Source organism: Eulemur rufifrons, chromosome 6 (assembly GCF_041146395.1).
Source record: "Eulemur rufifrons isolate Redbay chromosome 6, OSU_ERuf_1, whole genome shotgun sequence".
Taxonomy (NCBI): Eukaryota; Metazoa; Chordata; class Mammalia; order Primates; family Lemuridae; genus Eulemur; species Eulemur rufifrons.
In genome coordinates, this window is record NC_090988.1 from 54,763,478 (window position 1) to 54,789,485 (window position 26,008).

A 26,008-nucleotide genomic window follows, 5' to 3' on the forward strand; every position below is an offset into this window, starting at 1 on the left:
TTCTTTAAATAGTGTATCTTGTTCTTCTTAAAAATGTGGTTATAGTAATTATAGCCATTCATTATAGAAAATATGGAAAATACTGAAAAGCACAAAGAAGGAAATAAGAGTTGCCAATAATTTCATTCCCAGAGATAATTGCTAACTATTTAAAGGATATACTTCCAAGTCCTTTCTTATGTGTATATATTTAATTGTAGTGTGTGCTGGGATAATACATAGAAATTATTCTCTATTCATATATACATGTGTATGTGTGTGTTTTATACAAAACTGTCACCCCATTTATCTCATCTTTTCTTCTAGAAGGGTCATCTGGAAGAGGCCAACATAGTTACATATAAAAGCTTTCTGACCGAATTTTTTTCCTTACCTGTTTACTTTTCTTGTGGTCAAGAGTAAAGTCAGTTAGGAACTCTGACCTGGGTGTGTCTTTAGGGGAGGCAGAAGGGAAGGGGGAAAGTGGGATGAACGTGTCCCTAGTTGAATGTTGTTGGCTCGCCCGTGGGCTTCAGGCTCCGGGCCTGAGAGGGGGAATGGGATCCAGCAGGCTCCTGGGGCTCAGGAGAATGGGGACTGGTGCTGCCAGTGTGGAGCTCCTGGCAGCCATCCTTCCAGAGGCCTGTTTAGCACCTAAGTGATGCTCCTTTTCTCTTTTTGTCATCCAGGCTGAGTTAGCTGCCATTCTTAAATTTGTGCTGGACCATGAGGATGGGCTAAACCTCAATGAGGACCTAGAGAACTTCTTGCAGAAGGGTAAGGACATACCCCCAGGGATCCCTGCATCTCTGAATTGGGGACTGCTAGGACCCTGAGTCGTCCCAGCAGTGGGAGTTTGTTTCTGTCCCCAGCATAAAGCACAGAGTTGGTGCTTAGGAAAAGTGTGTGTAATGGAGTAGGTCGATTTCTGGGCCAGGTTATCATCATCTAGTTCCTACAGAGCTCCTCGCTGCCAGGACATTTATAAGTGTTCCTGTTTGCTCTTAGTTTCTCCTTGATCACCTCCCCGATATACACTTTTTTTTTTTTTTTGAGGGTCTCATTCTCCTGCCCAGGCTGGAGTGTAAGTGGTGTCATCATAGCTCACTGTAACCTCAAACTCCTAAGCTCAAGTGATCCGCCTGTCTCAGCCGCCTAAGTAGCTAGGACTACAGGTGCATAGCACTATGCCTGGATAATTTTTTTATTTTTTGTAGAGACAGGGTCTCGCTGTATTGTCCAGGCTGGTCTCAAACTCCTGGCCTCAAGCTATCCTTCTGCCTTAGTCTTCCAAAGTACTGAGATTACAAGCATGAGCCACCACATCCGGCCTCCCTTTTTTATTTTTTAAATAAAAACTACTCCAGGCTTAGAAGCTGAAAACACAGTCTTTTAAAAAAAAAGGGGGAGGGGGGTTTGCCTTCATGAAGGCAAAAAAATGCAGATACATGAACCAGTAAGTATGATGAGGAATCCAAGTACAGGATATACCAATGTCTCAGCTGGCAGCGCAATAGAGTGATCATTCTGCCAGTCTCCTGATGAAGAGGCCGGCTAATGATGGCAGGAATGTAAGAAGTAGGTTTAGGCAATTCTCCTGTAGCCAGTGAATTAGATGTTCCTCATGAGACCTTCAGGCGGAGATGTTGAAATGTGGGTCCAGAATGCAGGAGAGGGCCCTGGGTTTAGAAGTCAGTGTATGGACGGCTATTGAGGCTGTGGGCACCACAGGCAGAGCAAGGAGGCCCCGTCAGAATCTGGGGAGCTTAGAGGGTGGGTGGAGGTGGGGGGAACAGATGGGGGAGACTATCAGTGGGAGATTAGAGGAGAGCCCTGCACAAGTGGTCATGGGAACCAAGGGAAGAGAAGGCTTGAGAAAGAGGGTGTGTTGGTGGTGTGAGGTATCAGTATGGGAGAGCTCTAAAAGGAGGCCAGTGGCTCTGACGTGAGAGGTCACTGGGGCCTATGAGGAGAGCCTGCTCAGGGCTCCCAAGCCGTCTCTGCAGCGTTGGCTCGAGGGAAAAGCTTGGGCACTTGGTCCAGTTTCTGAGCATGGAGGACACCCTCCCTCCACCGGGCTGTCTGAGCACTGATGCCCTGTGGGAACGGAAGCCCCGCACTTGATTTTCATTAGGGCCACTGACCTCTGGGTAACCCGGACACCAGGTTTCAGGTTCTGCCCAGTCCCTCCCTCTGTAGTTTGCGTGTAAGTGTCCGCAGATTCACACCCACTAAGGTGAGTTCTCAAATTGTGTAAAGATGCAAGTCTGTTCACCGTCTTACTAACCTTTCTTGGTTTGTCTTCTTATCCCTAGCTCCTATTCCTTCTACCTGCTTCTCTGAAGAGCTCTCCCCACCTAGCCACCAGGCCAAGAGGGAGGTTCATTTCCTAGAGCTGCAGAAGGTTGCCTCCTCTTCCAGTGGGAACAAGTATGTCCTGGGCCTCTGGTCCTGGGATGGGGCCTCAGCATCCATCAGTCCTCACATCCCTGCATTCTAGAGGCTAAGCCATTGACCAGAGATGTACATCATCACAGAGTGCTTGGGCATCCTATAGATCTGCGGTTTCCTCACCTGACCCAGCACTAACTGAGGAAACTGGTTGGGGTCTGTCATGGGCCGAAGGCCTCCCTGTTTATGGCATACCCTTCCTCAGTAAACCCCCTTCTCTCAGTGCATCTCTGCAGAGGCAAGGAGAACACATCACTTTTTTTTTTTTTTTTTTTTGCCCCAACAAAGAAATTAAGGCGTGGAAGAGGGAGAAGAAACATTTTCTCCAGGTCATGTCATGAGGCATGAAGTAGCACTGCAAAGAGAACCCAGGTGCATGGGCCTCCCAGCCAGTGCGCACGTCCATAGACCCCCGCGGCCCCGCCCCTGCCCGTTGCTGGTCGCTTCAGATCTTAGGTTCTTACCATGGCATCTGGGCCATCTCCTTCCTCAGCTTCCTCTCAGGCTCTCCAGCCTCACCCATGGGCGACATCCTGCAGACCCCACAGTTCCAGATGAGACGGCTGAGGAAGCAGCTTGCGGACGAGAGAAACAACCGGGATGAGCTGGAGCTGGAGCTGGCTGAGAACCGCAAGCTCCTCACTGAGAAGGGTGGGTGTCCAGGACAGCGGCAGATGGGTGTGAATGGATTTGCCTGCGGGATGTCCCGTTACCCTCCCATGTTGTCCCCTCTACTGGCCCTGGAGCTTAGAGCTCAGGCCTGGGCCTAAGGTCAGGCCTCCTGGAAGCTGGGTTCTGTCCTTACCCCGTCCTCCCTTTCCCTCCGTTGGGTACCACACGCCTCACCCCCCCTCTCCCTCCCCCATAGTTCCGTGCTGACTCTCCTCTCCCCCTCCCCCACTCCGGGCCAGATGCACAGATGGCCGTGATGCAGCAGCGCATTGACCGCCTGGCCCTGCTGAACGAGAAGCAGGCGGCCAGCCCACTGGAGCCCAGGGAGCTGGAGGAGCTACGGGGCAAGAATGAGAGGTAGAGCCCTGCCTTCCCTGCCAGCCCCTGCCTGCACCCAGTTCGGGGCCCACGCTCTCTTCTCACTGCGCCTCTCCCTCACAGCCTCACCGTGCGGCTGCATGAGACCCTGAAGCAGTGCCAGGACCTGAAGACAGAGAAAAGCCAGATGGACCGCAAGATTAACCAGCTTTCTGAGGAGAACGGAGACCTCTCCTTTAAGGTGAGTGGTGGGGGCTGGGGCTACACATGGAGGCCCCTCAGGGCTGAGGTGGCCTGGAAGTCTCCCCGAGAGAGGGTTGAGAAGAACGTCCCGGCACCCGTCTTGTGCTTCAGTCTCCAAAGACCTGCATACTTTACCCCTTTCCTTGTCCCACAGTTGGCTGCTGCTGGGATACTGGCTTGTGGCCCTAAATTTTGATTTGTAGTCCTGAATTTGGGGTGGGATTATTGTGATTGGCTTGGGGAGAGTTGGCAGGGTAATTGGAGGCAACTCGCCCCTGGGGTTCGGGGAGCAGACGGTGGCGGTGGTGCCAGCTCTGACCCTGGGTGATGGGGATCCGCACTTGTCTGTCTCAGCTGCGGGAGTTTGCCAGTCACCTGCAGCAGCTACAGGGTGCCCTCAATGAACTGACAGAGGAGCACAGCAAGGCCACTCGGGAGTGGGCAGAGAAGCAGGCCCGGCTGGAGAAGGAGCTCAGCACAGCCCTGCAGGACAAGGTAAACTTCTGCCGGAGAGTCAGGGCCCCCCATCTTGACCACGCACAAAGCTGAGCTCAGTGTACCACGCTGCTCTTCCAGGCCTTTGGGAGTTAGGCTGACTTCTTTTTAGGGTTTAATGCGGCACTGGAATGGAGAGTGTGCATAAAGCCCAGTGCACCTGTGAATGGGTCTCTGCTGTTTACACAGTGTGGATCTTGGACACGTCGGTCAGTCTCCCTCTCTAAGCATCCTTCCCCTAAAATGGGAATGATCATGAGTAGCTGCCTCATCAGCTATTGTGAGATGATGTATACAAAGCACTTAACACATTGTGTGGTGTAAAAGTAAGCTCTTGGTGAACTAGTTGCTATTGTTATTGTTGCCATTAACAAGAACCCAACTCTGCCACTTATTAACAACCATTTAGTCCTTGAGCAAGGCCCTTAGCATCTGGGCTTCAGGTGCCTGCTCTGTAAAAGAGGGATAGTAATAGCTGCCTCCCACATCTGTAGGTGACTTAGAAACTCAAGAGATGCCCCAGCACAGCCTGTGGTGGGTGCTTAGTGAACAGGGGTGGGAAGTTCGCGGGGGGCTGGGGGTGCTGCGGCGGCTGCTGTTGCAGCTGGTGTTGGTTCCCCAGGGGATATTTTTAAGCTGATGCTTGTTTGGATAATCTGGGAGTCAAGACTTGTCTGAGGAAGGGTGTACGGTGAGGAAATTTGAAGTAAACCCAGCCATGGAGAGGAAGTAGGCAGTTCATGTAATGACTCGATTCAGCCCGCGAACAAGGGCCAGAAAGCCTTCAGTCTCAGGTCTGTGGTTTTTGAGAGACTTTTTCTAAGCCAGGGCCAAAGGAAATCTTGGTAACAAGATGGTAGGGTCACAGGTTTTGTTGATGTTCCTAAGGGCCTGTGGGGTAATTTGGTGCCGGTTCTGTCTGGTCACACGAGTCTCATTTACTCCCAGAAATGCCTTGAAGAGAAGAATGAAATCCTTCAGGGAAAACTTTCACAGCTGGAAGAGCATTTGGCCCAGCTACAGGAGAACCCGCCCCAGGAGAAGGGCGAGGTGCTGGGTGACGTCTTGCAGGTAGGAATACACAGGAGCAGCCAGCAAGACCTGTGTGCTGGAGTTGGTGTGGACCCGTGTTCAGCACACTCGGGTTCCTGGCGTTCCTCGGTTCCCAGAGGGGCACAGTGTCTGAGGTGTCCCGCTGATCCATGTTATCTCTTTGTCCCACCAGCTGGAAACCCTGAAGCAAGAGGCAGCCACTCTTGCCGCGAGTAACACCCAGCTCCAAGCCAGGGTGGAGACGCTGGAGACCGAGCGGGGCCAGCAGGAAGCCAAGCTGCTCGCCAAACAGAGCCACTTTGAGGAAGAAAAGCAGCAGCTGGCTAGCCTGGTGGCCGACCTGCAGAGCTCCATCTCTAACCTCAGCCAGGCCAAGGAAGAGCTGGAGCAGACCTCCCAGGCTCAGGGGGCCCAGCTGACCGCCCAGGTGGCCTCTCTCACCTCTGAGCTCACCACACTCAATGCCACCCTCCAGCAGCAGGATCAAGAACTGGCCGGCCTGAAGCAGCAGGCTGAAAAGGAGCAGGCCCGGCTGGCACAGGCCCTGCAACAGCAAGAACAGGCCTCCCAGGGCCTCTGCCAGCAGGTGGAGCAGCTGAGCAGCAGCCTGAAGCAGAAGGAGCAGCAGCTGAAGGAAGCAGCCAAGGAGCAGGAGGTCACCAGGCGGGACCATGCCCAGCAACTGGCCACTGCTGCTGCGGAGCTGGAGGCCTCCTTGAAGGAGCGAGATGCAGCTCGCCAGAAGCTGGAGGCCCTGGAGAAGGAGAAAGCCGCCAAGCTAGAGATTCTGCAGAAGCAACTTCAGGCTGCTCATGAAGCCCGAGACAGTGCCCGGACTTTAATGACACACGCCCAGCGGGAGAAGGTAGAGCTGAGCCGGAAGGTGCTGGAACTCCAGACCCATTTTGAGGCAGCCCATCAGGAGCATCGTGACGCCCAGGCCCAGGTGGCAGAGCTAGGGGCCCTGCTGAGGTCTGAGCAGCAAAAAGCAGCTGAGATAGAAAGGGTGGCCCAGGAGAGGGACCACCTCCAAGAGCAGCTCCAGGTCCTCGAGGAGTCCTTGAAGGTTACCAAGCGCAGCCTTGAAGAGGCGAAGCGCAGTGCCACAGGTGCCTTGGAAGAGCAGCAACGTTGTATCTCTGAGCTGAAGGAAGAGACCCGAAGCCTCGGAAGCCTCGTGGAGCAGCATAAGCGGGAACGGAAGGAGCTAGAAGAAGAGAAGGCTGGGCGCAAGGGCCTGGAGGCTCGATTACAGCAGCTTGGGGAGACCCATCAGGCTGAGACTGATGCCCTGCGGCGGGAGCTGGGAGAGGCCGTAGCCTCCCAGCGCAGGGCTGAGAGTGAATGTGAGCAGCTTGTCAAAGAGGTAGCCACGTGGCGCAAGCGGTATGAGGCTAGCCAGCAAGAGGAGAAGCAGTATGGTGCCATGTTCCAGGAACAGCTGATGACCCTCAAGGAGGAACATGAGAAGGCCCACCAGGAGCTGCAGGAGGCAAAGGAGAAGTTGGCAGGGATAGAGACCCAAAACGAGCTCCAGATAGCCCGGCAGCAGAACGAGCTAGCCCAGCTCCATGCCAACCTAGCCAAAGCCCTCCAGCAGGTCCAGGAGAAGGAGGTCAGGGCCCAGAAGCTAGCAGATGACCTTTCCACTCTGCAGGAGAAAATGGCTGCTACCAGCAAGGAGGTGGCCCGCCTAGAGGCCTTGGTGCGCAAGGCAGGTGAGCAGCAGGAAACGGCCTCCCGGGAGCTACTCAAGGAGTCCCCGAGGGCAGGAGACAGAGAGTCCGAGTGGCAGGAAGAGCAGCAGGGACGCCCGTTCTGCAGCACGCAGGCAGCGCTGCAGGCCATGGAGCGGGAGGCAGAGCAAATGGGCAGTGAGCTGGAGCGGCTGCGGGCCGCGCTGATGGAGAGCCAGGGGCAGCAGCAGGAGGAGCGTGGGCAGCAGGAGAGGGAGGTGGCGCGGCTGACCCAGGAGCGGGGCCGGGCCCAGGCCGATCTGGCCCTGGAGAAGGCAGCCAAAGCAGAGCTTGAGATGCGGCTGCAGAACGCCCTCAACGAGCAGCGTGTGGAGTTTGCTACGCTGCAAGAGGCGCTGGCCCATGCCCTGACCGAAAAGGAGGGCAAGGACCAGGAGCTGGCCAAGCTTCGTGGTCTGGAGGCAGCCCAGAAGGCAGAGCTGGGGGAGCTTCAGCAAACCGTGGAGCAACTGAAGCAACAGCTGGCTAAGAAAGAGAAGGAGCCCCAGCAGTCCTCAGGGGTGACCAGCAGAGAAGATGCGTCCAGCTCAGGAGCCCAGTCTGCGGCTGCGGGCAGGACAGAGCCGGCAGGCCCTGAGTTGGAGGCGCTGCGGGCAGAAGTGAGCAAGCTGGAGCAGCAGTGCCGGCAGCAGCAGGAGCAGGCCGACAGCCTGGAGCGCAGCCTCGAGTCTGAGCGGGCCTCCCGGGCCGAGAGGGACAGTGCTCTGGAGGCTCTGCGGGGCCAGTTAGAGGAGAAGGCCCAAGAGCTGGGGCACAGTCAGGGTACCTTAGCCTCTGCCCAAAGGGAGCTGGCCACACTCCACGCCAAGGCCCAAGACCATAGCAAGGCTGAGGATGAGTGGAAGGCCCAGGTGGCCCGGGCCCAGCAGGAGACTGAGAGAAAAAACAGCCTCATCAGCAGCTTGGAGGAGGAGGTGTCCATCCTCAACCGCCAGGTCCTGGAGAAAGAGGGAGAGAGCAAGGAGTTGAAGCGGCTGGTTATGGCCGAGTCAGAGAAGAGCCAGAAACTGGAAGAGAGGCTGCGCCTGCTCCAGGCAGAGACAGCCAGCAACAGCGCCAGGGCTGCAGAACGCAGCTCCGCTCTGCGGGAGGAGGTGCAGAGCCTGCGGGAGGAGGCTGAGAAACAGCGGGTGGCTTCAGAGAACCTGCGGCAGGAGCTGGCTTCACAGGCAGAGCGAGCGGAGGAGCTGGGCCAAGAATTGAAGGCGTGGCAGGAGAAGTTCTTCCAGAAGGAGCAAGCCCTCTCTGCCCTGCAGCTTGAGCACACCAGCACGCAGGCCCTGGTGAGTGAGCTGCTGCCAGCCAAGCACCTCTGCCAGCAGCTGCAGGCCGAGCAGGCAGCTGCTGAGAAACGCCACCACGAGGAGCTGGAGCAGAGTAAGCAGGCAGCTGGGGGGCTACGGGCAGAGCTGATGCGGGCCCAGCGGGAACTTGGGGAGCTGGTGTCCCTGCGGCAGAAGGTGGCAGAGCAGGAGCGAGCGGCCCAGCAGCTGCGGGCAGAGAAGGCCAGCTATGCAGAGCAGCTGGGCGTGCTGAAGAAGGCGCATGGCCTGCTGGCGGAGGAGAACCGGGGGCTGGGTGAGCGGGCCAACCTCGGCCGGCAGTTTCTGGAGGTGGAGCTGGACCAGGCCCGGGAGAAGTATGTCCAAGAGTTGGCAGCTGTGCGTGCTGATGCTGAGACCCGTCTGGCTGAGACGCAGCGCGAAGCACAGAGCACTGCCCGGGAGCTGGAGGTGATGACTGCCAAGTATGAGGGTGCCAAGGCCAAGGTCCTGGAGGAGAGGCAGCGGTTCCAGGAAGAGAGGCAGAAACTCACTGCCCAGGTGAGGTGCCCAGCTCAGCCACACCCCCGAAGATAGGGACCTGAGAGAGTGGCAACACTGTTCCTCTGTATTCCAGGGCTTCCGGCCCCCACTCTGCAGTGTCTTGCCTTCCCTCATCCACTGGGTGGCGGAAAAGGAGAGGTTGCTGGTGGAATTCAAGTCTGTTGCCCCTGATGTCCTAACGAAAGTATCAGTGGCCTCCCCTTCCCTGAAGGGTCTGTCCCTAGAAAGTCAAGCTGTGAGGACCACCACCCCATTCCAGAAGCACACCTGCACTGGAGGCCCCAAGGGCAGTATAAGTCTAGCTGGCATTTTTTCTTTTTGTTAACTTACTAGAAGTCTAATTCCTCTGATACTTTCTAACTTACCAGAAAGTATCAAAGCCTCAGTGAGGTCAGCCTGGTGACAGGGCTGGTGCCGCTTTGGGCCAATCTCACTGTCTCCATCGCTCCTCCCCCTGCACAGGTGGAGCAGCTAGAGGTATTTCAGAGAGAGCAGACTAAGCAGGTAATGCCTGGGGTCCTCGATAAATGCTGGCTGCTTAAGCGGTGACCAGTCTCGTGCATGAGCCCGGCTGCAGCTTGCCTCCGCCAGCTCCCGTTGTGAACTGTTTGTGAAGGGGGCAGGGTCGAGCCGTGGAATCCAGGCCCAGTCTGCCCAGGAGTGCGGTGTGCTGGGCTCTCTCGGGCCCTGTCCCACCCGTCCCAGGTCGGCCTCTCTGCCCTTCTGTACCTTCTCTCCTCTGCCTGTTAGGGACAGGGGGTGGCACTAGCTTCATCTTTCCCATATTTGAACCAGTCAGTGACAGACCGATCCTTGAGATTCCAGAACATCGCGAGCCCTGGGTCCAGTTAGAGATACTCAACTAAGAGGAACAGCAGAATTACCTGTGGGCTCTGTTAACACAGCACCTTTCCCCCACCCAGTATGGATTTACCAAAGCCAGAAAGGTGATATGCCAGGCAGCCCTCACAGGTTAGGGAGGTTGGGGGCTCCGGACACCCTCCCGTCCCCCCCTGGAGCTTTAACCCTGAGCAGGGCATAGAGATGTCTGGAGCAGGAAGGCCAGGCTGAGAGGAGCAGAGGGGTCTACACCAGACGGGGGCCACGCGGCCTGGCTGCCTCTCTCTCGGGAGCTCTGCACTGGCGAGACATCAAGGCTCTAGAGCTGGTGTTTAGTGAGAGCACCCTTTCTCCACCATCCCCCTGCCCAGTTACCTCCTCTGGGGACCCTGAGATGAAGGGGACAATTAAATTGAATGGCAAACAGTTAGCAATGGAGCCCTTGCCTCCCGCGTTGCTGCTGGTCATGCTTGAACCCCTGGGGTGCCTGGAGGAGCCAGGGGCGCTTGTGGCTGTGCTGTTCCCTCCATTCCTCCCTGTGCGCTTCCTCCGTGGGAGTGGGTGGGCGTGGAGTACGTGTGCTGCCCCTGCCCTTGTCTTCCCGCAGTCTGTCGCCCCAGTGCTAACCGCGGCGGCCGCACACTAGCACCATCCCTAGTGGCCTGTGGAGATTGGGAAGAGGTCTGAGCGTCTGTGGGCGTTTGCTTTGGCCGTTCCTGGGAGGAGGGAGGGATGAGTTTTCACTGAGTGTGTCTGCTAGAGTTGCACATTAGGTTCCCTGTTCCTACCCCAACCTGGGAAGGTGGGGGTTCGGAGTAGTGACAGCAGCAGGGTAGTGGTGTGACAGCAGCTCCCCCAAGTTGATTCTGCTGGTTCTGGTGGCAGCGGGGCTCCAGCAGGCCTCTGTCTCTGCAGGCCAGGAGTGGAGGCGAATATGGGAGGTGGCCCTGGCAACATCTGTGTTGGGTCACCTCATTCAGGCCCTGCCAGCCAGCCTGGGCGGCAGTCTATTCCCTAATTGGAGGCCAGAGAAAGGGCCTGAGTTTCTTTTTCTAGGAACACTGGGGATACTGCTCTGGGAAGCCCCATAATTTGCCTGGACATCCAGGTAAGTCCTGAGTTTTCTCTCCTCTTCCGTCCCCAGGTGGAAGAACTGAGTAAGAAGCTGGCTGACTGTGACCAAGCCAGCAAGGTGCAGCAGCAGAAGCTGAAGGTGGGACAGCTGGGGGGATGGGTCTGGCCTCTGGCGGATGCGGGAGGGGAAGGTGCTCTCCAAGCCCTCGGGCCGTGGGGGCCAAGGAAGGGCCCCCTCAGGAGGCCTGCCTGTGGCTCAGGAGCTCCTACATGTGCCTTCTGGGAGCTCTTGAGGGAAGACCAGAGTGGGTCCCATCCCTCTGGACTGTCACTGTCCACTACAGCAGCCACTGGTCGTGTGTGATTATTTAAATTTAAATTAATTAAAATAAATTCAGTTCTTTAGTCACATTAGGCACATTCCCCTGCTTAGTAGCTACATGTGGCTGGTGGCTGTCATACTGGACAGTGCAGATACAGAACATTCCATCATCGCAGAAAGTTCTGTTGGACAGTGTTGGTCTAGGCAGTTTAGGCTCAAGGGGCATTGAAAATTACAGTGCAATTTAATGACAGTCTTAATGCTTTCAACTGTGTCACCTGCTGCAGTTTAATGTTTGCTTTTTGCAATTCTAGGCTTCACAGCCTTTGGTCAGGGGCAAAGGAGTTGGGCACCAGTGGCACTGGGACTTGCTAAAGCCCCGGTGGGTCCCACCAGGTGGGAGCTCAGAGCTTCGTTTCTCCTGCTCCTTCCATGTGCTCCACACCTCGTCCTGCTCACATGATGAGCAGGTGTTTACGATGCTCCTTTTAAGGGCCGCCCGGTGCTAGATACAGGAGAGGCAGGGGTGGGATGAACCTCTCCAGTGACAACCAGATCCCCAAGCGCGGCCCCTTGACCAAGTCCAGACTTCACAGAACAAATCCCTTTATTAAAAGGATTTTTTCTGTAAAATTTGGATTCAGTCAGAAGGCTGCACTCAAGGGTCCAGAAGGCCACATGTGGCCCCAAGGCCACAGGTTCCCCACCCCTGGACAAAGCACTTGCTGGCCGTGCAGGTGGACAGTCGGGCACAGGCCCTGCTCTTCAGGAGTGATGGTCTGGACAGGAGGCAGTGCCGCATCGTAAAGGAGCCCCCACAGGCTTCAGAGTTCGGTGGACCACGCTCAAACCTTGCTCTGCCATTTAGTCACTGTGACTCTGTTCAGTTTGCTTAAATCTCTGAACTCCATTTCCTCCGCTGAAATGAGCATGAAGTTACTTGTAAGAGTGATTTTGAGAATGAGTTCCATGCTCCTCACTCCATGCGCTGCGGCAGCTGCTCCTGAGGATCAGCGTCCCTTCTCCTATGGAAAGAGGATGACTTTGCTCGTGGTCTCAAAGAAGGCAAACACAGGGCCTGCGCTGGTCGGGGTGGGCTTCCACAGAATGTGGACTAGAAGGGGGTGTGGTGTTTCAGGAGGCTGTACTTGGGGGGAGTGTGCATATTTGGGGTAAAAGGAATTTTTTCCAGCTTCTTGAGCGAATATGCAGGAGTCTGAAACACGTACAGAGTCCAAGGTGCCAGGGAAGGTCAGTGGATCTGGGTGGAGCAGCCAGACCAGCCTCCATGATTGATCTTTCTTCTCAGGCTTTCCAGGCTCAGGGAGGTGAGAGCCAGCAGGAGGCCCAACGCCTCCAGGCCCAGCTGAATGAGCTGCAGGCCCAGCTGAGCCAGAAGGAGCAAGCAGCGGAACACTACAAGCTACAGGTGAGGACCCCAGCCCTGGCCCACTCTGCCCTTCCTCCCGCCCTCCAGCTCTGCCCCACCCACCCTCCCTGTCTGCCCGCACAGATGGAGAAAGCCAAGACCCATTATGATGCCAAGAAACAGCAGAACCAAGAGTTGCAGGAGCAGCTGCGGGGCCTGGAGCAGCTGCAGAAGGAGAACAAGGAGCTGCGGGCTGAAGCCGAGCGGCTGAGCCATGAGCTGCAGCAGGCTGGGCTGAAGACCAAGGAGGCTGAACAGACCTGCCGCCACCTTACTGCCCAGGTGCGCAGCCTGGAGGCACAGGTAAGTATCTAGCTGGCAGACTTGCCTCACCCCTGTCCCATTGGACCCCTAGGCCACCCCTGCCTTAGGCTTGTCTTCACTCTCCTCCTGGCCCTCTATTTCCCAGGTTGCCCATGCAGACCAGCAGCTTCGCGAACTGGGCAAATTCCAGGTGGTGACTGACGCCTTGAAGAGCCGTGAGCCCCAGGCTAAGCCCCAGCTGGACTTGAGTATTGACAGCCTGGATTTGAGCTGCGAGGAGGGGACCCCACTCAGCATCACCAGGTCAGGAGGCACCCTTCCTCCCTGAGTCAGTTGTTCGAGTGCCTGCTGTTTATCAGGCTGCATCCTGTGCACTGGGGCTAGGGAGTAAATAAGATGTGGTCACTTTGCCCTCCAGCAGTTTATTCAGGTGTCTGCTCAGGGCATAGTGGGAGTAAAAAGCAGCAAGTTGTCAGGAAAGGCTTCGCGGAGGCTGTGACTCCTGCTGAGTCTTGGAAGAACCATAGGTGTGTGTAGCAGCTGGACAGAGAGCAGTGCGAGCAAAGCTGAGAGTGAGGCTGGGAGGGCCCACTGTTGCCCCCCTTGGAGGCTGGCATTTGCACTTGATCCTAAAGACACTGAGGAACCTCGGAAGGGTTGGAAATTCAAGAATACATGGTTAGATTTGAATCTTAGAAAGAAAGATTATTCTAAGTGTAGAAGGCTGGAGATCCATTTATTGTTTTTATTAAACACTTATATTACATTTACTTTGTGCCAGACACTGTTATAAGCACTTATAACAATTATAATTCATTCTCCAACCGCCTCTGAGGTAGGTGCTATTGTATCTCCTTTAACAGATGAATCTGGGGCAGAGAGGGCCAGTCACTTGCCCCAGTCCCACAGTGGTGGAGCTGGGGTTCAGACCTGGGCAGCCTGGCCCGAGTCCTTGCTGTCACCACTCTGCTTCCCCTTTCAGACGCGTGCTAAGTCTGGGTGAGAGGACATGAGGCAGACCAGGAGGGATGTGAACATGGAGGGGGTGTGGTTAGGAGAGCTGATCGGGAGGTAGGATGACTAGCTTGGCAGGAGAGGGATGAGGTACGATTATGCCCAGCATGGTCTGGGGGGCCTGGGTGGAGGGTCCTCCCACTCACTGAAATAGGGAATGCAGGGGGAAGAACAGACAAAGGGGCTTAGTCGAGGACGCGTTCGTTGTGGAGTAGCTGTGGGGGTCTGGGGGCGATGGGGTGTCTGAGATTGCCAGCATGGGGAGACAGCAGGAGAAGCCGGGGGCAGAGATTGAAAGGAAGGCTCAGGTCAAGGGCTTTCCTTGGGACCTCTGAAAAACCGGTGACGGGTTGCTTGGTCACTCTGGAGCAAAGGGCTGGACAGAATGCCTTCCAGCCCCAGGAACCACAGCGCAGCAGGTTTCCTTTCCACAGCAAGCTGCCCCGTACCCAGCCGGATGGTACCAGCATCCCTGCAGAACCAGCCTCTCCCATCTCCCAGCGCCTGCCCCCCAAGGTAGAGTCCCTGGAGAGTCTCTACTTCACCCCCATCCCTGCTCGGGGTCAGGCTCCCCTGGAGAGCAGCCTGGACTCCCTGGGCGATGTCTTCCTGGACTCAGGCCGTAAGACCCGCTCTGCTCGTCGGCGCACCACACAAATCATCAACATCACCATGACCAAGGTCAGGCTGCTGGGAGCGGGGCTGCAGGACAGCAACGCCTGCTTCCTCTCAAGCGCATCCTTCCACTGGGCCCTCAGTCAGGAGCAGGCAGGGGTGACCAGCCAGTCCATGTGTTACAGATGGGAAAGCTGAGGTCCTCCTGTAGAAAAAGGCAGGGTTGGAATTAGATCCCTGCTTCCCGACTCTAAGGCCAGTGCCCTTCCTGAGCATGATCCTGTGCAGGGTGAAGGCAGAGACGGTGGGGAAGTGGCAGCCCAGCCTGTGCCTCCCAGCACACCCCCGTGCAGCTGAGATGTGTTGTGGCCGCTCGGTAGACTGCCACAGGCTGCGGGCCATTACCTTGGTTTCTGTGTCTTTAGGAGGATATTGGGAAGGAGGGGAGAGGCACCTTTGGTACAGCAGGGAGAACCTGTGTGTGGGTGCCCTCTGCTACCAAGAAGCTCGACAAGGTAGAGAAGATGGTCAGTGCCCTAGGAAGCCTGGATTGAAGCACTGTGGGAGGAGCCTGACTATATAGGAGAAATGGGGTCCTGCCCAGCTCCGTGACTTGCTAGCTGTATGATTTGGGACTAGCCACTTCTTTTCCTCGTACCTCACCTCTAAAACAGGCTGATAACACTCTTCCTTTCCCCCCTAAAGCACTGTTAATTAACTCAATGAAAAAATGGATAGGAAAGTCTTGACAACCTTAGCACCTTGTGAGGGCTTCTGGCAACAAGGCCCATTTCTTGCAGACATGCAAGCCAGAGACCCTTGCGCAACAGTGTGGGAACACAGGCAGACATGCTGTGGGATCTGGGGGCTGGGGGAGGGGAATGGAAGGCTGCTTTACAGCGTCAGAGCCCACCCCACTGCAACAGATTCATTCTCTTTTCTAGAAGCTAGATGTGGAGGAGCCAGACAGTGCCAACTCATCCTTCTATAGCACGCAGTCTGCCCCTGCTTCCCAGGCTGGCCTGCGGGCCACCTCCTCTGCCCGGTCTCTAGCCCGCCTGGGCTCTCCCGACGATGGCAACTCGGCTCTGCTCAGCCTGCCTGGCTACCGGCCCACCACTCGCAGCTCTACCCGCCGCTCGCAGGCCGGGGTGTCCAGCGGGGCTCCTCCAGGTGAGGGGACTGCAGGGACCCCCCATACCCAAAAATTAGACTGGAAGGTGAATCCTAGCCCAGGGAGGAGGCAAGCTTTAAACATCAAGGCTGGCTTGCTTGTTGCCTTCCAGCCCCACCTGTCCCTCCTCCCTGCAGTCTCGGGGCCTTACCTGTCCGTCCAGGGGCTGTGCTGGGGCACCCTCGGCCACGGTGAACCAGGGCTGCCTGGGATTCCCACACGATAGTGACACTGAGCTGGCGGGGTCCCTCATGCCCTTCTCAGGTGATGATGGGCTGCTGGAAGGGCCAGGCCCGCCAGACTCTTGTTGGAGGCTCATACCCTTTGGGTTCCGGAGAGCCCCTGAGAATCAGTTCCTGGCCCTCTGTTTGTTTCTCTTGGTGTTGGGCACCAAGCCTTGGCCGGTAAGTAAGATGTAGTGGCAGTCTCTGCGTATGACCTCTTCTGCCTGTGCAGGGAGAGCGGCGAGCAGGCGGCGAGCATAGCAAATGGTCTGTGTGCCTTCCTCCCGCACCTGCAGCACGGAATCAGCAGGACTCTGGGGTGCCGGGCTTGAACTGAAGTTTTGGGGTAGCTGGGAAGGGGTGGTGGCAGCAAAGCCTGGCATGACACCAGGGCCCGTGGGCAGGCTGCCAACTCCCCTGCCCTCCACAGGGAGGAACAGCTTCTACATGGACACTTGCCAGGATGAGCCCGAGCAGCTGGGCGACTGGAACCGCATTGCAGAGCTGCAGCAGCGCAATCGAGTGTGCCCCCCACACTTGAAGACCTGCTACCCCCTGGAGTCCAGGGTGAGCCTTGGGGTCCTGCACGAGGCCTTTCACACTGGCTCACTGCCCCCCCCGCCCCCGCCATCCTACCCCAGTGCCACTTGTTGATCTGGCCTAAGCGCTAATGCCCGGGGTCTCTGGCCTGCTGAGGAGGGCGACCTTCTCATGCTTCCAGATGGAACAGCCTGGCAGGGAGGGAGCTTGGAGGTGAAGTACCTGTGGGTGGGCAGAGCTCGGAGAGGGGAGCTGGGGACTGCTCTTCTCTCGGCCCTTCGTCCAGGTGGAGGTAGAGAACAGGAAGGGCCCCTTTTTGAGGTAGGACGGACACAGCTGCTCCGTGTGTCAGGTGAGGGAAGAGTTTTGGGTGGTCCCATTCTTGCTCCATCTCCATACAGCTGGGGTCCACTGACTGCTTCTTCCACCCTGTGCAGCCTTCCCTGAGCCTGGCCACCATCACAGATGAGGAGATGAAAACCGGAGACCCCCGGGAGACCCTGCGCCGAGCCAGCATGCAGCCAACCCAGATAGCCGAGGGCACTGGCATCACCACCCGGCAGCGCAAACGCATCTCCTTAGAGTCCCACCAGGGCCCTGGCACCCCTGAGGTAGGTGACATTGGCTCTTCTGTTTTGTCCTGTTTAGCACTGTGTCCAGGATCAAAGGTGAGCTGCTCTCCCTCTCCCTCTCTTCAAGGGCCTGATGCATGGTTGGGGGCTGGTGAGAGGGGAGCAGGTTGGACAAGTTGACTCATAAGGTCCACTCAACTCTGAGAGGCCAAGACACCTGGCTTGCGATGTGACTTCTTCTTGCCACCGTCTAACTGTCCTCTTCCTCATAGTCCAAGAAGGCCACCAGCTGTTTCCCACGCCCTATGACTCCCCGGGACCGACATGAAGGGCGCAAACAGAGCACTACTGAGGCCCAGAAGAAAGCAGCTCCCGCTGCTGCTAAACAGGTTAGGCTGGGGTCGGAGGGAGACGGAGGCCCTGCTGGCCGAGTGCAGGAGCAGCAGGCTCGCGGGGCAGGCAGTGGTGGAGTGCCCGCTGTGACAGACCTCCTCCCGCAGGCCGACCGGCGCCAGTCCATGGCCTTCAGCATCCTCAACACGCCCAAGAAGCTGGGGAACAGCCTTCTGCGGCGGGGGGCCTCAAAGAAGGCCCTGTCCAAGGCCTCCCCAAACACCCGCAGTGGAACCCGCCGCTCTCCGCGCATTGCCACCACCACAGCCAGCGCTGCCACTGCTGCCACCCCTCGAGCCAAGGGCAAGGTGGAGTCGCTGGCAGGGAGGGGGGAGGGAAAGCAGATGAGAGCACAGGCCCCCCGGACCGCTCCACAGGGCAGCGTCCAAGGCAGGGCCAAGCTAGGCCGCTGGAAGTTAAGGGGTTAAGAGGAGGTGGTCCCTGTCCTGGTTACCTGCTTATTACTGAGAAGAGAACATAGACGACCCCAGTCCCACCAAGAACACCAAGAGCTGCTTAGGCACAGCCACCAACTGGTAACCCGTTGCTGGATATGTTGGGGCTCACAAAGGAGATCCCAGTCAGGGGGTGGGAGCAGGAAGAGGTTTTCCTGAGCCAGCCGGTGCAGGCTGGCATCACGAGTCTTAGCTGGCCACGTGACTATGTCTCTGTCTCTTTCAGGCAAAGCACTAAAGGGCCAGTACCAGTGAGTGGCCCCACCTGTGTCCCCGATGCCGATCTCACCTGGTCCTTCTCCTTCTACTGTCCCTCTCAGTGCCTTCTCTCAGCTCCCAGGCCAACGGTGGCCAAACCCCTAGAGACAATGATGACTGCCCCTACCCCGGCCTGGTACCTGGACCTTCATCAGTGCTGGCCCAGAAGGCCTGGAGCTTGGACAGTGTGGGCACTCTCCCTCCCTACCCTGCCTCCTGATTTTTTTCTTAGAGCAAAGTCACTTCACAACCAGATTTGAGGCTGGTTTTGAGTGGCTGGGTCCTTGGGCCCAGCCAATCTTCCTCTCAGCCTCTGGATCTAGAAGGGACCATTGGAGGAGCAGGCCCTGGTTCCTGCTGCTCCTGGTGGCTGGGCCTGGCAGGGGCCCTTGCTCTTGAAGTCCAGGACTGGGCATGACCTGGTGGAAGTACCTGCCAGAGGATGTTGTTTTCCAGGACAGATGGGCCCTAGGTCTCAGGAGTGGGGTGGAGGGGACAGCCCTCGGTAGCAGCTCACACCCCATCTTTCCCAGACTTGTACTGGGGTGGGATTTGGAGTGATGGAAGGTTTTTAAGGGCTGGGGATGGATCTTTTCTAAATGTTATTACTTGTAAATAAAGTCTATTTTTTCTCCCTTGAGTGCTGAGCTGCCTTGATCTGTGTGGGAAGAGGAGGGAAATCTGGGCTCTTGGAGAACCTACCTTGTCCCAGCCAGGTCTTCTACATCTTCCCCAGGCTCTTCCCACATGCCATTTCTGGCCTCTGCTCCTGAGGAGCATCGTGGGCTGGCTGTTCTGTCTTTTCAAGGGCCTGTGTTCCCCGAACCTTGTTTTGTCTTGAGCTTCTAAGTGGCAGTCCCTCTCTTCCCATCCTCCCTCCTGGGACAGGCGAAGTTCCTGTGGGTGGACCTGAGGCGTAAATGAATGAGCAGATGTCAAGATGACTCATTGAGCAATCCTTTATGCAGACCCATGCGGGCCCTACTGGGGATGACAGATACAGTTGTGGATCAGAAACAGCCACTGCCCCCATCCCTTCCCTGGGGACAGTCCATTTAAGCGAAGGGGAAAAAAAAAAAAATCCATAAACACGAGGTAAATGCAGAATGCGGCCAGTGCTGAAAGAGGGTGGTGTTTCAACCAGGCTTCAGCGTTCACCTGTTGGGATGGTGACGAAGAGGGGACAAAGTGAGCAGAGGCATAAGAGTTGTCTGGGAACAAGCGAGAATCCTTGCGGGCCGCTGGAAAGTCATGTTGGAAACGTAGCTGCGGCCCTGAGTGTGGAGCTAAGCACTGAAGGTCTTGGTGGTTTCTGAGCAGCAGAGTGTGAGAAGTAGGTAGGAAGTCAGAAAAGTTAATGGGTGAGTGGAAAGAATGGCAGGCAGGAGGAAGCCCTAAGGAGGTTATTAACGATTTTCTAGGCAGATGGGGAGTTTGGTGAGAAGAGGGAACCAAAGCAGAGGAGGGCGGGGCTGGAGGGGGGACGAGCCGCCAGGATCTGTTCACCCTCCGGGCAGGTAGCTCCCAGGTGCTGGTCAGGGTCGGGCTGTCGCTGGCCCTGTGCTGTGGCCGGAGGGCAGAGCTTCTTGAGTGGGGGGCAAGACTGTCCTCAGCCCAGCCTGGGGAATTGAAGGCAGACAAGGATCAGGGCCAAAGAATGGAGGGACATTTGTCACTTTCCTCCAGGCCGTACCTCCCCTGCCTGAGTCCCAAGTTCCTTTTTGTTTCCACCTCAGGCTGACCTTGGGGAATGTGGGGGGTGGGGGCAGTGTTAGCTTGGAGGCTGCTCTGGCAGAGCCCACCCTTTCCCCAACACAGAAGCAGCGCTCCTGTCCCTGGGTTCCTCACCCAGAGCTGGGCCAGGACGATGTGACGCTGGGCAACCTGGTCAGGGTCCACAAACACGCAGGAGAAGTTGGTGCTGCGCAGGGCAGGGCTCAGCTCCTCCAGCACCAGGGCCTTCCACAGCCTCGTGCCCCTGCTGCCACGCTCCCGCCTGGAGCACGGGGGAGGGAAAGGTTTCGAGGGGCCGCAGCAGGAGGCCTCCCTCCCACTGGCCTGGCTGCCGCAACCCTCACCTGGTGCTGCCCTCTCGCAGCCGGCCTGAGAGGTGCTCGATGAAGGAACCATTGCCAAGCCAGTAGAGGATGCTGAAATGCGGGAAGCGGCTACAGGCAGTGCAGGACAAGGTCAGCGTTCCATCTAGGGACACACGCAGCTGTCAGCCCTTCCATAGGGCAGGCCTCCCCTCTGCCATGCTCTGCCCTGCCCACGCTGCCAGCTCCCCAGTCCCAAACCGCCTAGGTGGCAAAGCCCATTAAGGGGAAGTGCAGTTGTCTGTAAGAAAGGCCCTAGGCCTGAGCAGGGGATGTGGGGGAGGGTCCTGTCCTTGATTCACACGAAGACTCCTGACCTGTTTCTCAGGATGACCTCTTCTAGTGCCCGGCCTGTGTGACTCTAGCAGCCAACCTAGGGGGCAGTACTAGCAGGCTGCTGCTCTTCCGAGATGGCCAGAGGGCAAGCAGCTCTGGGCGGAGAGGCTGGCCTTGGAGTACACGGCCACCAAGGCTCTGGAGGTCCTATGGCCATTCCTTATGTCTGAGTTCTCTCTGTCCTAAGCCCACACACACGATGCTGGCTGGGAAGGGAGAATGGTGAGTGCCTGGCAGAAGAGGGTGGTGCTCAGGAGTCAACGGGATCCTTGGACCCTCTGTGCCCACAGCCCCACCCTCTGACCACTGTGCCCTCCTGGGCTCCCATCATATTAATAGTTGCTCCTTACTCAGTGGCACTTCTGCCTCTGGCCAGGTCACCTCCAATGCTGGGCACCGCTTAGCTGCTGAGAGCACTGGGGGCCGGGAGGGGCAGGGCTCCTTTATGCTTCCAACTGAGGCCGCGGCAGCTGTGCTGGTCTGAGGTACAGGTGTGGCTCTGACCAGGAGAGTGACGGCACAGGCACACAGGAGCAGGACCCACAAAGGACTGGGGTCTGAGGAAAGGACAGTGACAGAGGCCAGCAGCTAACTCAGCTGCCTGGTAGTGCTCAGCATCCTGGCTCACGTCTGGAGACAGGTGCTGGCTGGTGAAGGATGTAGTCACAGCCCAATCAGACAGGGAGGAAGGGCCCCGAAGCCCCCACCCCTGAGCCCTTTTGAATAGAGCCACAGCATCTGGACAGAGGCTTAAAGCAGGGTGGGTCAGGTGGTGTCCACCTTAGGGTGAAGGTGCAGGGTCAGCCCATGGCTCCATTCCATTCACAGACACTGTCCCCACCCACCCATGCACAGCCCCAAGTCCCACCTGGTGTCCAGCTCTGTCTCATGGTCATGATGCCTGTGTCAGGAACTGGTGAGCCTGGCTCTATTTATCCATGACAACATCCTCTTCTCTGGGGAGAGGCGGGGTGGAGAATGGTAAAGCACTCCCACGTTTTCCCAGTAGCTGGCTTTCCTTCTTGTAAACTCCCCAGCCCCTCCACAGCTCTGAACTTGCAGGGGGCGGCCAGGCACTGCTGTTTACTCTGTCCTGTCCAGCTGTCCTACTCGGTAATTCCCAGAGGACAGGCACCCGGCATAGGCTGGAGCTCTTTCTTAGAAACAAAGCTGGGGGATCATCCAGTGACCACCTTCCCCACCCCAGCTTACTGCCATTAATGTGACGGTTATCTAGTCCAGTCTCAAACCTTCATTGAGCATGGAGAAACTGAGACCCAACGAGGGGCCAGAGACTTACCTAGTCACACAAGGAGACAATGCTCTCTCCACTGCCAGAGCAGGTTCTGGGAAGGACCAGATGCGGTGAAATCCTTCTGGGAAAGTACTCCCTGTCCTCTATTTTACTTTCACTTTTATTCTAACAGGTCAGAGCAGGCACTGAGCCAAGGAACACCTCTTCTTGAGCCGAAGCTCACAGTGACCAGGACCTCCCTGTTAACTCCCAGGTTCCCTGGGGTGTGAACTGGTAAGAGTTTCTCACAGACCAATTCTTCTGACCCAGCCAAGAGTCAGGATGGTATCTGCCTCCACACTTCAGAGCCAGGCCTTTTCCGTATGAGCAGGCATCTGCTTCCTCCGCGTTTGCACTGATATTCAAGGGGACAACTTTCCTAGGCACTGGGGATCATTGTGACCATTTCAGGCTCTGCCACACCAGCCCATCTGCACCCTGGCCTCTCTCAGGCTCCCCACTCCCCCCAGCCACTAGCCCCAAGGTAAGCGGCATCACCCCACACCCACTCATCACACCCATAAACACTTATTTCCCTCATCGTAGCCCCTTTGGCCAGAGCTACAGGTCTAGGTTCTCTAGTAGCTCTAGACTCCCCCCAACCCCCACTTGGCTCCCAAGAAGTCCTGAAGAGCCCTCCTTTATAGAAGCTCCCTTTTGGGAGCTCCAAGGTCCAGTTTAGCGGTGCCTAGCCACACGTGTGCCCCGCCAGAGGGATACGCCGAGAGCACTTACCCCCTTGTTTGCAGGAACTCACAGCCAAGCCCGGCTTGGAACACAAGGTCCAGAGAGCTGGTCCTAAAAGGAGGGGAGGGCTCTTCCTGGAGAAGAGGCAGAGTGGCTCAGCACAGCTCTAGCAGCAACAGAGGCTATTTAAATATGTTCATGTGGTCACTGATGGGGCAAATGGAGCCAGGCTGTGGCAGGACTAGGACCAGGGTGTGAGTCACGTGAGGTACATAAGCTGCGAAAGCTAAGGAGGCGCTTGCTCTCAGGGTTGCACAATCGTCCGTGGAGGCAGAAAGATCAGGGCCAGGTGATCCAGTGCACACATATAATCAAGTGTGCACAAGAGCTGTGTCTGAGGTTTGTGGTTCCTGTGATCAGGAGGGTGGGAGGGCCGGTGATACAGCCAGGGCCCCTAATTTAGCTGTAGGAGACTAAAAGTCTCTCCTCTTCTCTAGGTGTCTAGTTCACAGTTCCCTCCTCTCAGTTCCTCCCTCTATCTTCTGCCCCAGAGGCTCGGAGTCCTCCCCAGGAACAGCTCATCTCCAGGAGTTAGGGCAGGAGGCAAGGCTGCCTGGAGTTTCTGAAAGACAGTCCAGTGGGTGACCGGTGGGGGATGACAGGGAGAGAGGACAGACTCTACCTTAGAGTATAACCAAGACCAGAGTTGGGCCACCGTGAGGTCACGGGCCTCAAGACTGTTAAGTACAAAAAGACAGCTTTGGACAGCCTGGTCTTGGCTTCTCACACAAACCTGACGTGGGGGATGGGGGAACAAAGGTGAAGGGAGGGGTGATCCCTGGGCCCTTTGGCCAGTCCCCATTCCCCTCTCAGGATGGGCCCACACATGGCATGAGCATGGGGTTCCATGGGAAGCCACAGCTGGTCAGGGCAGTCAGGCTGAGTGGCCCTGAGGGCAGGTAGTGGCAAGGTACTGGCCTCAGGCAGTGAGACTATAGAGCCACCTCGGTCTGAAAGGGGCCCAGGGATGCCCCCAGGCTCCTCAGCCACAGGACAGGAGCCCGGCATCCCGCCACTCCCAGGGATTTTAGAAGGGGAATAGTGGCAAGGCAGGACCAACCGCTGCCAGGCCTCAGATGGGGGTAAGCAAAGGCAAGACACCCCTGGGGACCCCAGAGAAAGAAGTATTAAGAAAAGCAAGATAGAGGTTCAGCTTTCCAACCCAGCTCATGGAGCTTTATTCAGACGGCAGTGACAAGATCCTGCTTGGTTCTTGCTACCCTTGAAAGGGGCAGGCCCTGCTGGGCCATATTCCCCAGAAACCCAGTGCTGAAGGCCCATGTTTGCTCTCCCACTGTCTTCAAAACTCCTAGAACCCTTTCAGAACCCATTCTCACCTAGGCCTCATCCTTCCTCCCACCCACCCACCACTCCTGTCGTCAGGCTCAGGCAGGGCCATTCATGAATGACAAAGCTCACGGAGGCATAGTCACTGGGCTGGGAATCCCCTGCCAGCTTCAAGGGGACATCATCTGACAACAAGGAGAAGTTGACATCTGTCATAGTCCTTCTGCCACACACGCATACACACACACAGGCACACGCACACGCATGCTCACTCTTACTCAGGCTTTCAGGAAGGAAGTGATGTGACAGAGCGGCCTCTGGCACACGTCACCACTACTCCACTGAAGGATCCGTGGAAGAATCAACTTGCACAGGGGCCCTCAATCATTGCTGCCAACAGTTGCCCCACGGCCCAACTATATATTTAACATAAATGGCCTCTATTCGTGGCTGACCACAGCCCCGCTCAAGGGCAGCTTCTCCACGTGACTGATTCTTCCAGATGGCCCAAAACAAATCTTCAGTGAATTCTGAGGCCCTATGACTTCCCTTGTTGGGAAAGTCCCGGATGAGGCTCCTCCACTTGGCTCAACCTGCCTATAGCTCCTGGACGGGGGAGACAGAGTCTGACATAACACCTGTCCTGGGTCCCAGACAGGAGGGGAAGGAAGACACTTGGGCCCTCAGTGCTCACCTGCGGCACCAGCCCGAGCTTGTCAGCTCTTCTACACTGAGCGCACCAGGCTTGAGCCCCACAGAGGGAAGGAGAGGGGAGCGGGTGGGCTGAGGCTCTCAACTACCTGAGAACCCACCAGTGCTCTCAGCCAGAGGTAAGAAGGCTCCTTTAAACCAAAAATGTCATGGTTCTGCTCCCACCCTGCTCAGGCAGGGGGAGTGAGACCTGGAAGGGGGCAATTCCTATGCTCCACAATAAAAAAAGTTTTTTAAATATATTCATCAAAATAGTTTTCTTTTAAAAAGCCCCCCCACTGCTGACAGCCCCACTGGCCGGCTCTCCATCACATCCCACACCAGTCCGGACACAGCCGGAGGGGTCCGAGAGGCCCAAGCGCCCCTTTGAGTCTTTCCCACCCAGGTCTTTGTGGGCAGGGAGGAGAGTGCCCTGAGGTCCACAGCAGGTGGGGAGGGTTCTCCACTGATGTTCTTCCAGACTATTCCAGGCCCAGGATGTAGTTGATGCCTTGCACCAGGCCAATGATGACAGGCTGCCAGGCTACCAGGTACCGAAGCCAATCCAGCAGTTGCCCGTACATGACGTGAGGCCTCTCCCAGCTGTCAGCATGTTAAAGAAAAGAGGCTACAGGTAAGAGCTTCTAAGGTTGATCAAACATGGAGGAAGCGGATTTCACCAGGTCCTCCTGGGTCTGCTCCATAGCCTAGAGGAAAGAAAGCTGCTTTCTGGAAGGGCCCACCCAGCCTCTCTTCAGTTCTCCATGTTGGAAGAGCTGAACCCAGAGAATGGGGAGGGAGGGCAGAAAGGACTGGTGTGGGAGATGGGACAGCCATGAGAGAGAGGTGGAGAGGTGTATCTTAGTGCTCCATGACCAACATGCGGGGAGGGCCTCCCATGGAACACTCTCTCTAAGAAGGGACTGCCAGTGTGAGAAAACACAGCCTGAGGCTGCCACAAATGCATCTGTGACAATGGCTGCAAGGAGGCTAGGAGTGGGACATGGTAACCCCAAAGGCTCTTCAAATGTCCAAAACTGAAGGTTTTCTAGGTCAAGGAAGGGGCTGAGTCTAGGAACAGAGCCAGAAGGGAACAGGGACCAAGAGGCTAGTCATGAGAGGATAACCCCTGGCAGTGGCTCTAAAGAAGGGCCCATCTAGGGGCATGAAGCACCAGGCCCTACTGAGGCCAAGCAGCCCTGGAGATGAGTTCCTTTTCTTTTGCTTTATTTATTTATTTATTTATTTATTTTGGGGGAAGACCGGGTCTCACTCTATCACCCAGGTTGGAGTCCAGTGGCATCATCGTAGCTCACTGCAACCTTGAAATCCTAGGCTCAAGCGATCCTCCTGCCTCAGCCTCCCAATTAGCTGGGACTACAGGCACATGCCACCAGCCTGGCCAGTTTTTTTAATTTTTTGTAGAAATGGGAGTCTCACTATGTTACTCAGGCTGGTCTCAAACTGCGGAGCTCAAGTGATCCTCCTGCCTCAGCCTCCCAAAGTGCTGCTTTTATAGGTGTGAGCCACTATGCCCAGCCAAAACTTTACTGTCTTTGCTTTACATCCAAATGCTGGGCAAGGGATCTG

At 56.6% G+C, this 26,008-nt stretch overlaps 3 protein-coding genes across 12 annotated transcripts in view; 1 reads left to right on the top strand and 2 right to left on the bottom strand.

Moving 5' to 3' along the window:
• The window catches only part of NUMA1 (nuclear mitotic apparatus protein 1), a 67,632-nt gene extending 49,557 nt beyond the window's left edge, over positions 1–18,075 (top strand). For 5 of the 7 annotated variants that reach the window (XM_069471063.1, XM_069471061.1, XM_069471065.1 and 2 more), the window contains exons 7-26: positions 669–756; positions 2,295–2,409; positions 2,924–3,081; positions 3,342–3,459; positions 3,544–3,661; positions 4,018–4,158; positions 5,107–5,229; positions 5,384–8,791; positions 9,257–9,298; positions 10,779–10,847; positions 12,340–12,459; positions 12,544–12,762; positions 12,869–13,026; positions 14,172–14,418; positions 15,297–15,525; positions 16,181–16,317; positions 16,728–16,901; positions 17,135–17,251; positions 17,363–17,563; positions 17,937–18,075. In XM_069471063.1, coding sequence (XP_069327164.1) covers positions 669–756; positions 2,295–2,409; positions 2,924–3,081; positions 3,342–3,459; positions 3,544–3,661; positions 4,018–4,158; positions 5,107–5,229; positions 5,384–8,791; positions 9,257–9,298; positions 10,779–10,847; positions 12,340–12,459; positions 12,544–12,762; positions 12,869–13,026; positions 14,172–14,418; positions 15,297–15,525; positions 16,181–16,317; positions 16,728–16,901; positions 17,135–17,251; positions 17,363–17,563; positions 17,937–17,948 — 5,994 coding nt within the window. In that variant the 3' untranslated portion in view covers positions 17,949–18,075. The remainder of the gene's footprint in view (positions 1–668; positions 757–2,294; positions 2,410–2,923; positions 3,082–3,341; positions 3,460–3,543; positions 3,662–4,017; positions 4,159–5,106; positions 5,230–5,383; positions 8,792–9,256; positions 9,299–10,778; positions 10,848–12,339; positions 12,460–12,543; positions 12,763–12,868; positions 13,027–14,171; positions 14,419–15,296; positions 15,526–16,180; positions 16,318–16,727; positions 16,902–17,134; positions 17,252–17,362; positions 17,564–17,936) is intronic. The other 2 variants (XM_069471068.1, XM_069471066.1) reach the window with 2 other exon arrangements.
• A 1,367-nt stretch (positions 18,076–19,442) lies between these two features.
• Positions 19,443–22,802, bottom strand: IL18BP (interleukin 18 binding protein). Of its 2 annotated transcripts, none has more exons than XM_069471073.1 (6): positions 22,304–22,802; positions 21,269–21,356; positions 20,751–20,957; positions 20,047–20,170; positions 19,817–19,964; positions 19,443–19,587 (listed from the first exon to the last, which is right to left on the bottom strand). In XM_069471073.1, exons 2-6 carry the CDS (start codon positions 21,294–21,296, stop codon positions 19,504–19,506), a joined length of 591 nt encoding a protein of 196 aa, XP_069327174.1. In that variant the 5' UTR covers positions 21,297–21,356; positions 22,304–22,802; the 3' UTR covers positions 19,443–19,503. The 2 variants fall into 2 exon arrangements, with proteins under 2 accessions (XP_069327174.1, XP_069327173.1); XM_069471072.1 differs by having other exon boundaries at positions 21,701–22,802.
• A 786-nt stretch (positions 22,803–23,588) lies between these two features.
• Positions 23,589–26,008, bottom strand: part of RNF121 (ring finger protein 121) — a 72,407-nt gene continuing 69,987 nt past the window's right edge. For 2 of the 3 annotated variants that reach the window (XM_069471071.1, XM_069471069.1), the window contains one exon: positions 23,589–25,021. In XM_069471071.1, coding sequence (XP_069327172.1) covers positions 24,901–25,021 — 121 coding nt within the window. In that variant the 3' untranslated portion in view covers positions 23,589–24,900. The remainder of the gene's footprint in view (positions 25,022–26,008) is intronic. The other variant, XM_069471070.1, reaches the window with a different exon arrangement.

Coding starts and splice junctions, on each gene's coding strand:
- IL18BP (XM_069471073.1), bottom strand. CDS start 21,296: ATGACCATGAGACAGAGCTGGACACCAG. Junction 19,965..20,046: donor CTGCGAGAGGGCAGCACCAG/GTGAGGGTTGCG, acceptor CCCGTGCTCCAG/GCGGGAGCGTGGCAGCAGGG. Junction 19,588..19,816: donor TCGTCCTGGCCCAGCTCTGG/GTGAGGAACCCA, acceptor TCAATTCCCCAG/GCTGGGCTGAGGACAGTCTT.